General features: G+C 39.7%; 1 protein-coding gene across 3 annotated transcripts in view; it reads right to left on the bottom strand.

Moving 5' to 3' along the window:
* Window positions 1-6749: 6749 nt before the first annotated feature.
* Window positions 6750-15035, bottom strand: part of mier2 (mesoderm induction early response 1, family member 2) — a 71043-nt gene continuing 62757 nt past the window's right edge. Inside the window, exons 11-13 of one of the 3 annotated variants that reach the window (XM_034179789.1) lie at window positions 14765-14904; window positions 11755-11848; window positions 9636-9772 (exon numbers count right to left, since the gene is read on the bottom strand). In XM_034179789.1, coding sequence (XP_034035680.1) covers window positions 11793-11848; window positions 14765-14904 — 196 coding nt within the window. In that variant the 3' untranslated portion in view covers window positions 9636-9772; window positions 11755-11792. Of the gene's footprint in view, window positions 9773-11750; window positions 11849-14764; window positions 14905-15035 lie in introns of all 3 variants that reach the window. The other 2 variants (XM_034179787.1, XM_034179786.1) reach the window with 2 other exon arrangements.

Below are 15035 nucleotides of genomic sequence, written 5' to 3' on the forward strand. Positions count from 1 at the left end.
TGCTTGCGTCCTCCGTGAAACTTGTTTTGGAATCTGCCATAAATGGGGCCCTTTGTCTTCAAACCATACAACCTGTGCCAGTCAAGTCATGAATCAGCAAGTCCCAAGTTAAGTCTCAAGTCATAATGACCACCTTTGACAGCTGACTCAGGACTTGCAGATTGAAGACTTGAGAATGACTTGACTTGAGTCCCACCTCTGACCTGTGAGGTCCTTTCCTGCTTCTCACTCCCAAGAAAAATTGCAGCACCTTCAACCCTGCCACCTTTAACGCCGCCTCCTGTTTTTTGTTAGTGCCACCACCTGTAAGCCATACAACTTTCCGTTGTCACTCTCGCATATACCTCCATCCATCACTCCAGACCAGACATGACACCTCAGCCTGTTCCCTGTTGTCATGATAAATCACAATGTCATCTGGAAGCACAGTAGTCCGTGGACACGCTTGTCTGGTCTCTTCCATCAACCTGTCCATCATCACTGCAAAGAAGAAAGGACCCAAAACTGATCCTTGAAGTATCCCACCTCCATCTTGATCATGGTCATCATTCATCCTGGAAACCTCACCGCTGCCAAACCCTCACATACTCTTTTGCTACTCCCATCTTCCTCAATGTCAGAACTGTTCTGGCACCTTTTCATTGGGTTTCTCAAAATTCACAAAGAGAAAATGCAACTCTTTCAGACCTTATCCATCCTTCTCAATCAGCGCTCTCACAGGAACATTGTACCTGTATTGTTCTTTCTTGAGATGAAACCATATTGCTGGTCACAGATCTTCACCTCTGGTCACTGATCAGTTTTATGGCTCTGTAGTTACAACAGGACTGCACGTCTCTCTTATTCTTAAAAATTAGGACCAGTACACTTATCTTTTCTCCTCTTAGATTCTCATTTTCCAAAATGTTATTAAATAATCTGGTTAAAAGTTCTACTGCCATCTCTCCTAAAGATTGCCTTGCCTTCAGTGGTATATATGGGCCAACCACCTTTCCAATCTGAAGCATCTTCATAGCTGTCCTCATCCTTACTAATTTGTTGCACTTCCTGATTTACTCTCTCCACAAATCAACTTCCTCTCTCTCATTTTCTTCATTCATCAGCTTCTCAAAGTACTCCCTCGACCTTCTCAACACACTCTAGTCACTTGTCAGCACATTACCATGTGCATCCTTTGTCACCCTAACCTGCCGCACATCCTTTCCAGCTCAGTCACTCTGTCTGGTGAGTCACTACAAGTCCTTTTCTTCTTCGTCTTCTACTTTACGTACATTTTGCCATACAGTAGTGTTCAGAATAGTAGTAGTGCTATGTGACTACAATGATTAATCCAGGTTTTGAGTATATTTCTTATTGTTACATGGGAAACAAGGTACCAGTAGATTCAGTAGATTCTCACAAATCCAGCAAGACCAAGCATTCATGATATGCACACTCTTAAGGCTATGAAATTGGGCTATTAGTAAAAAAAAGTAGAAAAGGGGGTGTTCACAATAATAGTAGTGTGGCATTCAGTCAGTGAGTTCGTCAATTTTGTGGAACAAACAGGTGTGACTCAGGTGTCCCCTATTTAAGGATGAAGCCAGCACCTGTTGAACATGCTTTTCTCTTTGAAAGCCTGAGGAAAATGGGACGTTCAAGACATTGTTCAGAAGAACAGCGTAGTTTGATTAAAAAGTTGATTGGAGAGGGGAAAACATATACGCAGGTGCAAAAAATTATAGGCTGTTCATCTACAATGATCTCCAATGCTTTAAAATGGACAAAAAAAAAACCAAAAAAACAGAGATGCGTGGAAGAAAATGGAAAACAACCATCAAAATGGATAGAAGAATAACCAGAATGGCAAAGGCTCACCCATTGATCAGCTCCAGGATGATCAAAGACAATCTGGAGTTACCTGTAAGTACTGTGACAGTTACAAGACACCTGTGTGAAGCTAATTTATTTGCAAGAATCCCCCGCAAAGTCCCTCTGTTAAATAAAAGATGTGCAGAAGAGGTTACAATTTGCCAAAGAACACATCAACTGGCCTAAAGAGAAATGGAGGAATATTTTGTGGACTGATGAGCGTAAAATTGTTCTTTTTGGGTCCAAGGGCCGCAGACAATTTGTGAGACGACCCCGAAACACTGAATTGAAGCCACAGTTCACAGTGAAGCATGGTGGTGCAAGCATCATGATATGGGCATGTTTCTCCTACTATGGTGTTGGGCCTATATATCGCATACCAGGTATCATGGATCAGTTTGGATATGTCAAAATACTTGAAGAGGTCATGTTGCCTTATGCTGAAGAAGACATGCCCTTGAAATGGGTGTTTCAACAAGACAATGACCCTAAGCACACTAGTAAACCAGCAAAATCTTGGTTTCAAACCAACAAAATTAATGTTTTGGAGTGGCCTGCCCAATCCCCGGACCTAAATCCAATTGAGAACTTGTGGGGTGAGATCTACAAAGCTGTTTCTGATGCTACTATTATTGTGAACACCCCGTTTTCTACTTTTTTTTTTTTTACTAATAGCCCAATTTCATAGCCTTAAGATTGTGCATATCATGAATGCTTGGTCTTGTTGGATTTGTGAGAATCTACTGAATCTACTGGTACCTTGTTTCCCATGTAACAATAAGAAATATACTCAAAACCTGGATTAATCGTTTTAGTCACATAGCACTACTATTATTCTGAACACTACTGTATGTATTTTCCTTAGCTTTTGTCACCTCTCTTTCTTCACTTTGAATATCTCAAACACGTGCAGTGTGCAGCGTAAAAGGCCCTTTAAGCATTCGACGTGGTGTAGTTTGTTGCCATCTGCTGGCAAATATTTAATATTACTTGCATTTAAAGTGCTCTTGAAAGCGACTCAAAACAGAAATTAAATTATTTGAGTGATTGTTTACGTTTTTCAGTAGCTCAACAACAGTTCAAAAATCTGTGTGGTCTATGGTGATGTATGCCTTGTTGCTAGTTTTGGGTTGAGACAATGATAGTATTAATAATAATAATAATAATAATAAAAATTCATTCATTCATTTTCTTTACCTGCTTACTGCAATAAGGGTAATATGGTAATACTACTACTAATAATAATACATATTTTGTGTGTTTTTCACAGTTGTGTCTTTGCTCTTCCTAGATAATGTCAGCTTTACTCGGCTAAACCCTTAAGGTCACTCTCGCTCACACACACACACACACACACACACACACACACACACACACACACACACACACACACACACACACACACACACACACACACACACACACACACACACACACACACACACACACACACACACACACACACACACACACATATATATATACAGTGAGGAAAATAAGTATTTGAACACCCTGCGATTTTGCAAGTTCGCCCACTTAGAAATCATGGAGGGATCTGAAATTTTCATCTTAGGTGCATGTCCACTGTGAGAGACATCTGAAAAAAAAATCCGGAAATCACATTGTATGATTTTTTTTTTAAATAATTTATTTGTATGTTACTGCTGCAAATAAGTATTTGAACACCTGTGAAAATCAGTGTTAATATTTGGTACAGTAGCCTTTCTTTGCAATTACAGAGGCCAAATGTTTCCTGTAGTTTTTCACCAGGTTTGCGCACACTGCAGCAGGGATTTTGTCCCATTCCTCCATACAGATCTTCTCTAGATCAGCCAGGTTACTGGGCTGTTGCTGAGAAACATGGTGTTTGAGCTCCCTCCAAAGACTTTCTATTAGGTTTAGGTCTGGAGACTGGCTAGGCCACTCCAGAACCTTGATATGCTTCTTACGGAGCCACTCCTTAGTTATCCTGGCTGTGTGCTTCAGGTCATTGTTGTGTTGGAAGACCCATCCATGACCCATCTTCAATGCTCTAACTGAGGGAAGGAGGTTGTTCCCCAAAATCTCGCAATACATGGCCCCGGTCATCCTCTCCTTAATACAGTGCATTCCTCTATTGCTTTGACAAAGTGTGATCTAGATCTGACCCAGATTGTGGATTTTGTGGACATTTGAATTTAATATTGAAAAGCCCATTTGATGTACATTTTGCATTATGTCTCAATCAAAAGTGCCTCCATCATTCTCATTTGTGACAATGAGGTGCAAACTGGCACAATGAATGGACTACCTTTGATCCGCATCTGATCGGTATTGCGGACTTAGCTGATATTTGATTTTAACACTGAAAAGCCCTTTTGGTTTACATTTTCTATTATATTTTAACTTAAGAAAAATCACTTCTAATAGGACTTTGACCTTGAAATTTTTTTCCAAGGTAAAAATTTGTGGAATTGGAAACTTGTGTCGGCGGGGGGTTTGCACTGTACGAGTGTGGTACTCTAGTATTTATTTTTTCTGAAGTATTCTTGTGGCTGGAGTCTGACTTGTTAGTCTTGGGACTGGGATTCTTTGCCATTACGCATGAGGTTCCTTTAACCATCAGCTGACTTAACTATGGGAGGGGTTGCATTGCTATAGTGATGAATTGCAGTTATATATAGCAGTGCTCTGAGGTAATGGGTCTAATATTGCTAAATTGGAAGCTTGCCTGATGCAGTGTAAAATAACAACGGTTGGTTAGAAGTTAGAGATGATACCTGTGTGGGCTGTGCTCCTTTGTGCAAAGTAGAAAATACAACCCCAAATCAGAAAAATTTGTGACTACGGAAAATGCAAAATAAGTGAAGCACATTGATTCTTGCATTTACTTTAACTTGTTTTCTTTGCAGACCATATAAACCCAATATACCCTGTATATAATACAAACATGACACAGCTCTCTCACATAGAGAGAAAGCTGTCATGTTTTGTGTGGTCAACTTCATTCCCATATTTAATAAATGCAGTACGCTAAAAACAACCAAAGAAAAGTTGGCATGGGGTCAATTTATGGTGAGTAATGGGTTAAAAAAAATTACGTAATGATGCCATTTCAACCAGGTGGTCAACAGGTGATACAAAAGTAGTGTCCACTATGAAATACACAACAAGAGACATCATTGTCAGATACGTTGGACTACCAAGAAGTGTCCACTAAAGACTGAGGCTTTGAGAAGCAAAGGTGGGCAGAGAATCTCCAGTTTGTCAATAAATGAGTGAGAAAATTATTGAAATAATTAAATACAATGTTGCTCAAAGAACGATTGGAAAGGATTTGCATATTTCTCTCTTTACAGTGCATATCAGTAAACAATTCCGGTTATATGAAGGAGTTTCATTGCATTAAGAGCAAGAACACGAGCTTATGCTGAACACCCTTTATCCCCAATCTCTCAGACGGCACTGTATCAAGAACTGACATTCATCAATAGCTGACATAACCACATGTACAAGGGATTACTTTGGGCAACCTTTGTCAATAATGTTAATATAGCATTATATTCACAAATGCTAATAAAAACTTTACTGAGCAAAAAAAAGAAGCCTTATGTAAACCTTGTCCAGAAGCCGTGTTGTAGAAAGAATCTGGATTGTACCATCGCACAGTGGACACATGTATTGTGGCTAGATAAATCAGTATTCCAGATCTTTTTTGGAAGAATGTGACATCTTGGGCTCTGGAGCAGAAGCTAAAAGCACCATCCAGACTATTATCGGCAACAAGTCCAAATGAGGCTGTCGCTCAACATGGTAAAAGTACTTTACACTTCTGTGTTGGCAGAATTAATGCAGAAAAGTACACTGAGATTTTTCAGCATCATATGCTGCCTTCAAGACCACATCTCCGACAACATTCATGCACTTTTTTAACAAGACAATGCAAAACAAAATTTTGCCCACATATAGTACTGTACATTTACTAGACTCGCCTGGCTGCACTCCTAACCTGTACCCAATAGAGAAGGTCTGGAGAATTTTGAAATGTACTGTTGGACACCTTAAGACATGTTTGCAGGAAGAGTGGGGCAACATACCACCTGCAACACTTCATGGATTGCTATCCTCAATCTTAGCCTCTTTTTTTTTTTAATAGAAGGAATGGCAACATTACAAAGTGGTAAATGCTTTAAAGTTCCAACTTTTTTTGGAATGTATTACACTCCTTAAAGGTATGAACAGGTGCATATTAATAAATGAAGTTGACCAGAAAAAACTATTAAATATTTTTGATTCACCCTGTTCAAAGTAAGCTCAAAGTCAATGTAAGAATCACTGCTTTTTTTTATTTTGCATTTTCCATACCATCTCAGGTTTTTTTTTTTCTGATTTGGGGGTCATAGAACCCATCAGCAGAAATTTCACCTGATTATTCACAAATAAGTAGTGCTTCTCACAGGACACAATTCATCTCACAAACATCTGCAAGGAAATCAGTCTTCCAAACAATGGCAAAATTGTTCATTTTGATAGTGAAGTTTTCCCTTTTAGTCAGCACGATGGTTTAGTGGTTAGCACTGTTGCCTCACAGCAAGAAGGTCCTGGGATCAATTCTCACCTGTGGCCATTCTGTGTGGAGTTTGCGCGTTCTCCCCGTGTTTGCGTGGGTCCTCCCACATCCAAAGACATGCAGCTTAGGTGGATTTTAAACTTTAAACTCCCTGTAAGTGCAGGTGTGAATGTGTTTGTTTGTCTATACGTGGCCCTGTGACAGACTGGTGTCCTGTCCAGGGTGTACCCCGCCTCACACCCCAGGACTGCTGGGATAGCTCCAGCACCTTATGACCCTTAATTGGAGTAAGCGGTTAAAGATAAGTGAGTGAGTTAACCCTTTTTCTTTCTTGCTTTTGCCATTTTTATTTTACAAAATATAATTAGAAACATAATACCAGGCATTCATTTTATAAATTGCTGCAAAAGCAGAAATAAACTATTCAACAGATTGCAGTAATTATATTCCACATCCTGCCTGAATCCTCACAGCCTCTGTCTAAACAAAGAAAAAACACTGAAACGGCCTTGGCTTTAAGAGAAGAGCACATTTTAAGACAGGTCAGGAAAAACAGTGGCACAGATAAAGCAGATGGAAAGATAAATTTAAACAACCAGGCAAAATGTTCCCCGCCTGCAAAAACTTCACTGAAATCCTTACACACACACGACCTAAAAATATATCGATTTGCATAAAAAATAAATACATATGTATGAATTTTTTTTTTTGTAAATTAGCTACATTTTTTTTATGTTCTCAACTGCATTTTATATGTAAATATCCTGTACAATGCAATTTAAAATAGTTTAAAAACAGTTAGTCAAAGCTTGATGCATCAGTCAATTAGATTCTCATCAACACAACATCCTTAGATTGTCTCAATCTTCTGCTTGTGAATCAGACTGTTACATTGACCTTTGTCTCATAAATGCACACAAGGTTCAAAGAACATTTCCTGTACTCACTAATCATAAACTTCCTTTGTGCTCTGGAAAAAAACAACATAATGTGATGATATAAAAATGGCTGTAGTCTTAATACGTCTCAAAATCAATCGGCTTCACAATTTTGGTACCAACTGTAGACATGGAAATATTGACAGAGAATTTGTGACAGTTTAGACATTTAATTTCTGGACACCACAGCATTGTGTCCCAACACACTTTTAAATATTGTACTGTTTAATGCATAGACATAGGTGAGGCTTTCCCCCAAATAAAGTTTTCTGTGCATTTTTACAAGATGAAAAGGTGAGTAACCTTGTTTGTTCAGATTGTTCTGTTGTCTAACGATAATGGCATGTTCCTTTGTTCACATAATTTTACTTATGATTAATTCAGACTTCTTGATCTAATTCTCTCTATTCATGCTGCAGTTCCCAAAAGCAAATCAACATTATGCTCATCAATATTCTGCATAATTATGCGATCTGTGGTGTTTTACAAAACACAGAAACAGTTGGACGGTGGATGAGGTCAAACACATTACTGTAAAACTATCAAAGGCAAACAAACAGGGGTGCCAGAACTGTTCACTCTCATCTGGAACACATCTTTAATTACCTATGTTGTATTACAGTTCTTTGCAAATAGCTGAGCCTTAATCCAAAAAAACATGTACCAACGTTTCTATAATACTTGTCTGGAGGACGTAATGGAAAAATTGGTGATCATCAATATTTGGATAATATGGTAATCTGTGTTTGGATGAAATCGATTCCTCTCGTGTGATCACTGCTGTCCATTTGTCGTGGCTAAAATTTGAAAATTGCTTTTGAGATGAGAACAACATTTGTAGTCATTCAATCCCTGTGCCAAGAAAGAGTTGAGCAAATTTTGGCAGTGATGCAACTTCGCCTCCAAAATATTTCATTTAATCTCCTCCTTTAAATATTTGAGATGGCCTTTCAGATACTTGAAAAAGACCTGGACAGATTTCCAATAACTCTGGAGCACTGGTCTGTCTTGGGTCGAGGAACAGTTGCTACAACTCTGAAGTAGATGCAAATCCAGAGTAGTATTTAATATTTTTTAAAATGTCTCCCATTGATTTCCATGTTATTTGTGCTTTGGCAAAACAGTGCCCCCACCAGGACTTAAACAGAGGACTGTTGCACCTTGGTAGAGGTAAGCCTTCTCTTACCGTTGTCTCGTTTTATACTGTACAAATGCTCGACGTTTAAAAGAGACTTTTAACTGCAATAAGAAACTGTTCACAATGACACAATGACGGGTCATGACACTGTACCTTCAAACAACTAAAAAACAACAGCAGCAACAAAAAAAAAGCACAGGGAGAACGGAAATTAAAAAAGAAAAATATGTGTGCCAAATCTGCAAACGTTGAACACTTTGCTCCCAGTTATTTGAGTTTCTTCACTTTCAAAACTTCACATGCAGTCAAAAAATTACTATGGGAATGAAGCTTTGAGCCAGAAATATGGAGTGGACAAGGCTGGAATAGCAGAAAAAAGTCAAGAGCTCCAACTGAAGAAAGGCTGATTAATTCAGGGACGGTTTGAAGGAACAGATTTTTCCATTGTGAGCAGACTGCCAGCAACCAAATCACTGTTTTACACTCCACCAAACAAATCTGAAGCAGCTGCTGTGTCAAATGTGCTGCAGAAAGAAATGAAGAAGCACAAGAGTGACTCCTGCTGGATGATGCTCTGTAAAAGGTGAACAACAGTCAAATGTTTAGACATGGATCAATGAGAAAAAGAGGCAACAGTGGTTAAACATTATCCAAAATCTCTCTGCTGTACAAGTCATTTGGCTTTGTTGCTTCCAAGATCAATGTCATCACATGATTTGTGCTTCCAAAAGTACAAAATCGTATCGAAACAAACGTTTCTTTGTGGTTGCTCTAATCCCAGCAGCATAAATGATCTCCTCACAGAGAAAACCACGAAGGGTTCTACTCATAAATTCATCCTTCCCATGTTCCCTCACTGTGTGAGAGGCTGAGAGGGGTGGGCAGGAGGAAGGCTCAAGAGGCTGCTCAATGCCTGGAAGCGTGATGGGAGGGCAGCGGATGAGGGAGGCAGCAGGCTGTAGTCCACTTCCAACTTATTGGGGATGTGAGGTCCACTGTACCCTGGTTCACAGCCAGGGTCCTCAGAAACCAAAGTTCCACCATGCATGTGCAACTGGTAGAAACAGGAGCTTGGGAGGCGGTGGTCGTTGCAGTGGGATGGAGCACTGCTGCAGCCCCAGTGGGAGCTCTGCTGAGAGGACTGGGGCTGGAGCTGACATGGAGCCGTGTGACAACAAGCATCTGAGCAATGGTCCTGTAGATCATCCATGGGTGGGAGAGAGAAGGAACAGCCACAGAGCTTCTGAGGACACCCATCGCTGCAAAGGTCTGAGAGCCCCATCACCAACTCACCCCCTGCCAGGAATTTAAGAGGTTATATTAACATGAAAGACAAGTTAAAGTACTGATTTAGTACTGCTTTACTGCTTATTCCAAAACTTTTTTTTTTTTTCTTCAGTCTTAAAGAAGCTGTTAGTTTTCTTAATTTATTTACTTGCCAATTTCAATGCATTCAACACAATTCAGATTGTGAGGACTGATGGCTGCCTCTTGTCATAAATAGTGCCTGTCAGAAAATATGCTCCAGCTATTAGGTGCTTGTGCTGCTCATGCACACATTCATCCCGAGTCTTGTATTTCGCAAGAAACTTTTCACTCCACCAAATCTGAAACACATATTGCATAGTGTTCAGCTTCAAATTCTAAGTAGCACTTTTGCTAACTGGGTAATGAGGTATAAAGGTAGAACCAGAACAGGGCTGGGTGTGCTGGACCAAGCAAAGTGTGGAGGTGTGGTTCTATGACACTGGAACACACTGTGGAGCCTTGTCTGTGTTGTGCAGCAGTGCCCACCTGATGGCACTGGAGACCAGTTATTCACTAAGTTATACATCATGGACCACCTGTGTGTTTTCTACGTCTCCCTGCTTCACACACACCTGCCCTCACTGTTGATTGGCTGATCACAGATCCTGCTTCTCAATGGAAATCATACATGCGCTGCATTGAGAACCACGACTGTAGAGTCATACTGCACATTTAAAGTACAGTAGACTAAACTAAGAGTAAGTTTGATAACAGCACTGGGTTTCAGTTACATACCACAGACATAGTACGTTTTGGTTTAACCTGGTATGTACAACATGGCTACAGTATTGGCATATAAATCTGATTTCTGCCTGTGCAGAGACCATGTGCTGGTGCTGTACGTCCACCACACTATGGTACAACCCTGTGTCCTGACTGACAACCACCACTCAATCTCCACCTTCTACAATTAGCCATCAATCTGCTGCAGCCAGGTGATACATGGACATTCCCTTGGCCTTTTCCAGTTGCTGGAGAACTCAGCACTGAGGCAACTGCATGCTGGGTAATGCTCAGGCTAACATGCTACATGGCTGTAGTGTTGTCGCTGAGGCTCCCTGACAATCCAAGCTGTACCACTTATCTGAGTTTCCCTAAGTAGCTGCTCGGTACCCATTTGGTACCCAAGGATACTCTGGAGAAACATATCATCATCATCGCCAAACGTGCCTGGCCTCATGAGTTCATAAGCTCTTTAAAGATGTTTCTCAACCTCAAAGGTTAAGGTCCCAGAAGGATGAACGTCACATCCGAGACTCAATATAAGGGCCCTTGTTAATGCAAATAATTTTTACAGCCACTTTTCCTAAGACAAGTTGGGGGAGAGAAATTACAAGCAGATCTTGATGGTTTCATTTTAACTCCAGTGTGGAAACGTAAAGAGACAAAATTACAAAACTTGTGTCACTGTACAGTTACTTATGGTCCTGAATGTTTATAAAATAAATTGACCGTGGACCGTGACTTTGAATTTTAACAAAATAAAAATCACTGTCCTTGGCTGACCCACAGTCATTCCACCAAGTTTTTAGTCCCATTTGTATTAAAACACTTATTTTGTTTGCACAGGGACGGACAAAGACAATGGGCTAAAAACAATACTCCGCATGTGCTACTGCTGTGTGTGGATGTAATAATTGGCTCCAATAAGGTATTTCCTTCACACAATTTTAAAGTCGGCATTCACATGGGTGGAAACTGTGAACAAATCTGATGGAAAATATCAAATTTTAAAAATATTTAACAAGGTTAAAGGTTAGGATGGGGTAGAATATGAAACAATTGCACATATCTGACAATATGTGTGAAATGTATATGGTACATACAGGTTAATGAAAGGTTAAGTCACCTGTGTTTGCTGCACATTTGTTTTCAATTAGTCTGACAATACATCAGAGGTAAGTAGTTGTGATATGTTCCCAATAAACATTAATTTCTCCATCTCTCATTCTCTTCCTGTCTTTACCTACAGGCCCAGCCTGCTTTCTGTGGCATGCGCCGACACAGTTCACAGCTTTAAGAGAAAGCGGGGAGTTCGTCTGCGCCGGGGACGGCCCTCCTCCTCTGGAACACCAAGTGAGGGAAGCCACAAATGCGCACGCACGCACACACACACGCGCGCGCACACACACACACACACACACACACACACACACACACACACACACACACACACACACACACACACACACACACACACACACACACACACACACACACACACACACAATGCAACACATACAGAAAAAAAACATAATAATGGGCCAAACATTTATACAAGGGTGGAAATGAACCACATTAAAACGTTTCAGAAAATAAGGTAGGAACTGATTTCAAAATAATGTCAAACTGTGAAACCAAAGCAAGTCACTTAATAGACAAAAACTAAATCGACAAAAAATGTACATGTAAAATACACAAAAATGCACATGTATCATGCAGAAAATATGATTTGGAAAATGCTTGAAATGATATTATAATGGTTCATAAACAGAAAGACGGGTGATGTCTAACAGGTGACTTATTATCCCAGAGGATTACTAATTCACATCTTCAGCCATGGCCTTAAATTTCAAGGAACATTTTTTGTGCTACTGCTCTATCCTGTATGTGCTGAGCAGTGTCCTGTATAAGCAGTAATACAAGTGATGAAAGAAAAAAAAACAAATAAAAACCAACAACCTGAACTTTGGGACTCAGGGATCAGGTGGGACCTAACCCCTGGAAAGTATTGAAGATGTACAGGCTCTGAGGTCACAAATGAATGAGGTACAGTTTTTACTTTAACAGTAATTTGACTGTAATACTTCTGTTGTTTCACTTAAATTGTGTCTGTAATTACAATGGGTTAAATTCAGAGGACAAATTACACTGTATGTATCTACAATGACAAAAAAGGCCCTTCCCTTCTCCTTCTTAAATAACCTTTTCAATACAGGACTTTTACTTTATTGTTTTATCAGGTTGCTGCTACACACTCCTGGATCCTGTCCCACTCAGATGAAGACTATCAAGATCGCATTGTGGCCTGAAAATTTTGGTGAACGCAGCGAGGACGTGATTAAAATGGAAAAAAAAAAGTATGCCGCTTTCAAGTCCATACTGTATGTTCCTGCCAGGTTCTCACCACGTCTAACACTTTCCCACTAATTTCATTCTACTGGCATGTTCACGCATGTACCAAGTCCAATTCCTTCTTGTAATGTTTTTACTGCGAACAGTCACATCGCAGTACATACCATCCCTGGTTCTCAAGACCAGGCACCTAAGTGGCTCTACTCTACTCTTTTCTACTCTTCTATTTTACTCTTCCTTTTTAGATATTTAGATATACCTTAGTATACTAGCATAGTTCCACCTTAGAATTGGAAAATAATATATAAGATATACCTCACTGGATTTTCATGCGTACCTCGTTCACACTGCATCCATCATCATTATCAATACTGAGCCACACACTGAACTTTTTCTATTCGTTCTAAAAGTTTTCTTGTGTCCACATACAGGTAGACACAAGAAAAACAGCTCTTCTGCCAAATTTGCCCATCTTTACTTAAACACACACTTAAATATGATGTGTGGGACTGTGCACATGCTTTGAAGCAACCTTCAATTTGTAGGAGAAAGTGGGGAAGAATTATTATGATCACTATTACTATTGGTTGCCTTTCAGCACCATGGACAGCAACCAGCAAATTTCACAGAGCAATCCACAGACTGCTGCTCGGAGAGTCTGTCTGCGCCACACTAATACTACGTCAATGAATTCTCCACGAGGTTTAACTATGCTGTTAACAGTCATTGCAGTTGTTACTTCATCCTTATTAAGTTCTCACTGCATCCTGATTCAAACACATCCTCATCTTCAAAGTTCGATAATATCCTCCACATTCATGTAGCTCAGGGGTGCCCACACTTTTTCGGCTTGCGAGCTACTTTTAAAATGACCAAGTCAAAATGATCTACCTATATTACAAACCATAAACATACAATGGCTCATCAATTAAACTCAGTGCAGAACTGTAGTAAAACTTACTAATAATACTGACTAAAACATTTTACTTGTTAAAATTATCCTCATTATTTATTAGCAGTATGAAAAATGTCATCAAACGTTTTGTCCAGTAATGCTATCAGTTTGCTGTCATACAGGGGTAATGACAAAAATGTTTGGAGTGGTGGATAACTGCAGGGGATACTGTAATGTTTGTTAACTTGCCATGTACTTCAAACGATACTCTTACAATGTCAGTGTGGGTCAATGTGATGGAGCAGCCACAAGATTAACTTACCTGGACTACACAATGATTCTGGGCTTTTTAAACATGTCCAAAACCTCACAACAGAATGCAAATGCTCTAATATGGGGTCTGGGAGACTTTTAATCTATAGACACGTAACAAACAGTACAGCCTGGATTAGATATCCTATTAAACTGGCTGAATTTTGCGTAAGGTCATGGATCGTCAAAGCAGCCAAACAAAATTACAAAAATGGCTGTAGTAATACATACATATATCTTCAACCCCTTATTTGGTATTGGGTCGCGGGGGCTGCAGTAGTATTGGTTTTAAAATTCTTTTGGTTTGGCATAAAGTAAACAAATGATCGGGTATCTGGGAATATCCAGAAAACCTTTAACTCTAATAAGATTATTTCATCAAATGGATCACTTGCCCTCATCTGTTCCCATAAAAGTACCAAATTTTTTAATAAACACGTTTCTGTTAATATTACTATGAGATCAATGTGATGTGTCGGGCTACAGTGACTGTAATTCTTTCTGTACTTTTACTTACATGTTATTTAGGTACATTATAAGTGTGTAAAAGTACTTTTTTTCCTCCCCTCACAACTCTTAATTCAGTCAATTTTATACTGAGATTACTACATTTTGGGAACGGATTCCGGTAGTGAAAGCACTGAATCAGTACTTTGAGAAAACATAGAGGAGTTTAGGTTACATAATGTGATTTTTACCTTGTTTGTTCAGCTCCAGTTTTGATGGAGGTAAGGGAGACTCCAACTGTATGGGGCTCACAGAGCTGCGAGACAACAAGACTTGGGAGTTGTTGCTTCCCTCCAGCTCCCCCACTTCACCATCCTGGTCGCCATCATCTCTGTATTACATAGTAGAACTACTGTCAGGCCAGAAAAGAGTACACCAACACTGAGAATGTATGGCGTTTCTCCTGGTGTTGCTATATGGCAATACCAGGAGATGATGATTACGATGATTATCACACACAGA

The sequence above is a fragment of the Thalassophryne amazonica genome, chromosome 10 (assembly GCF_902500255.1).
Source record: "Thalassophryne amazonica chromosome 10, fThaAma1.1, whole genome shotgun sequence".
NCBI classification, from domain to species: Eukaryota; Metazoa; Chordata; class Actinopteri; order Batrachoidiformes; family Batrachoididae; genus Thalassophryne; species Thalassophryne amazonica.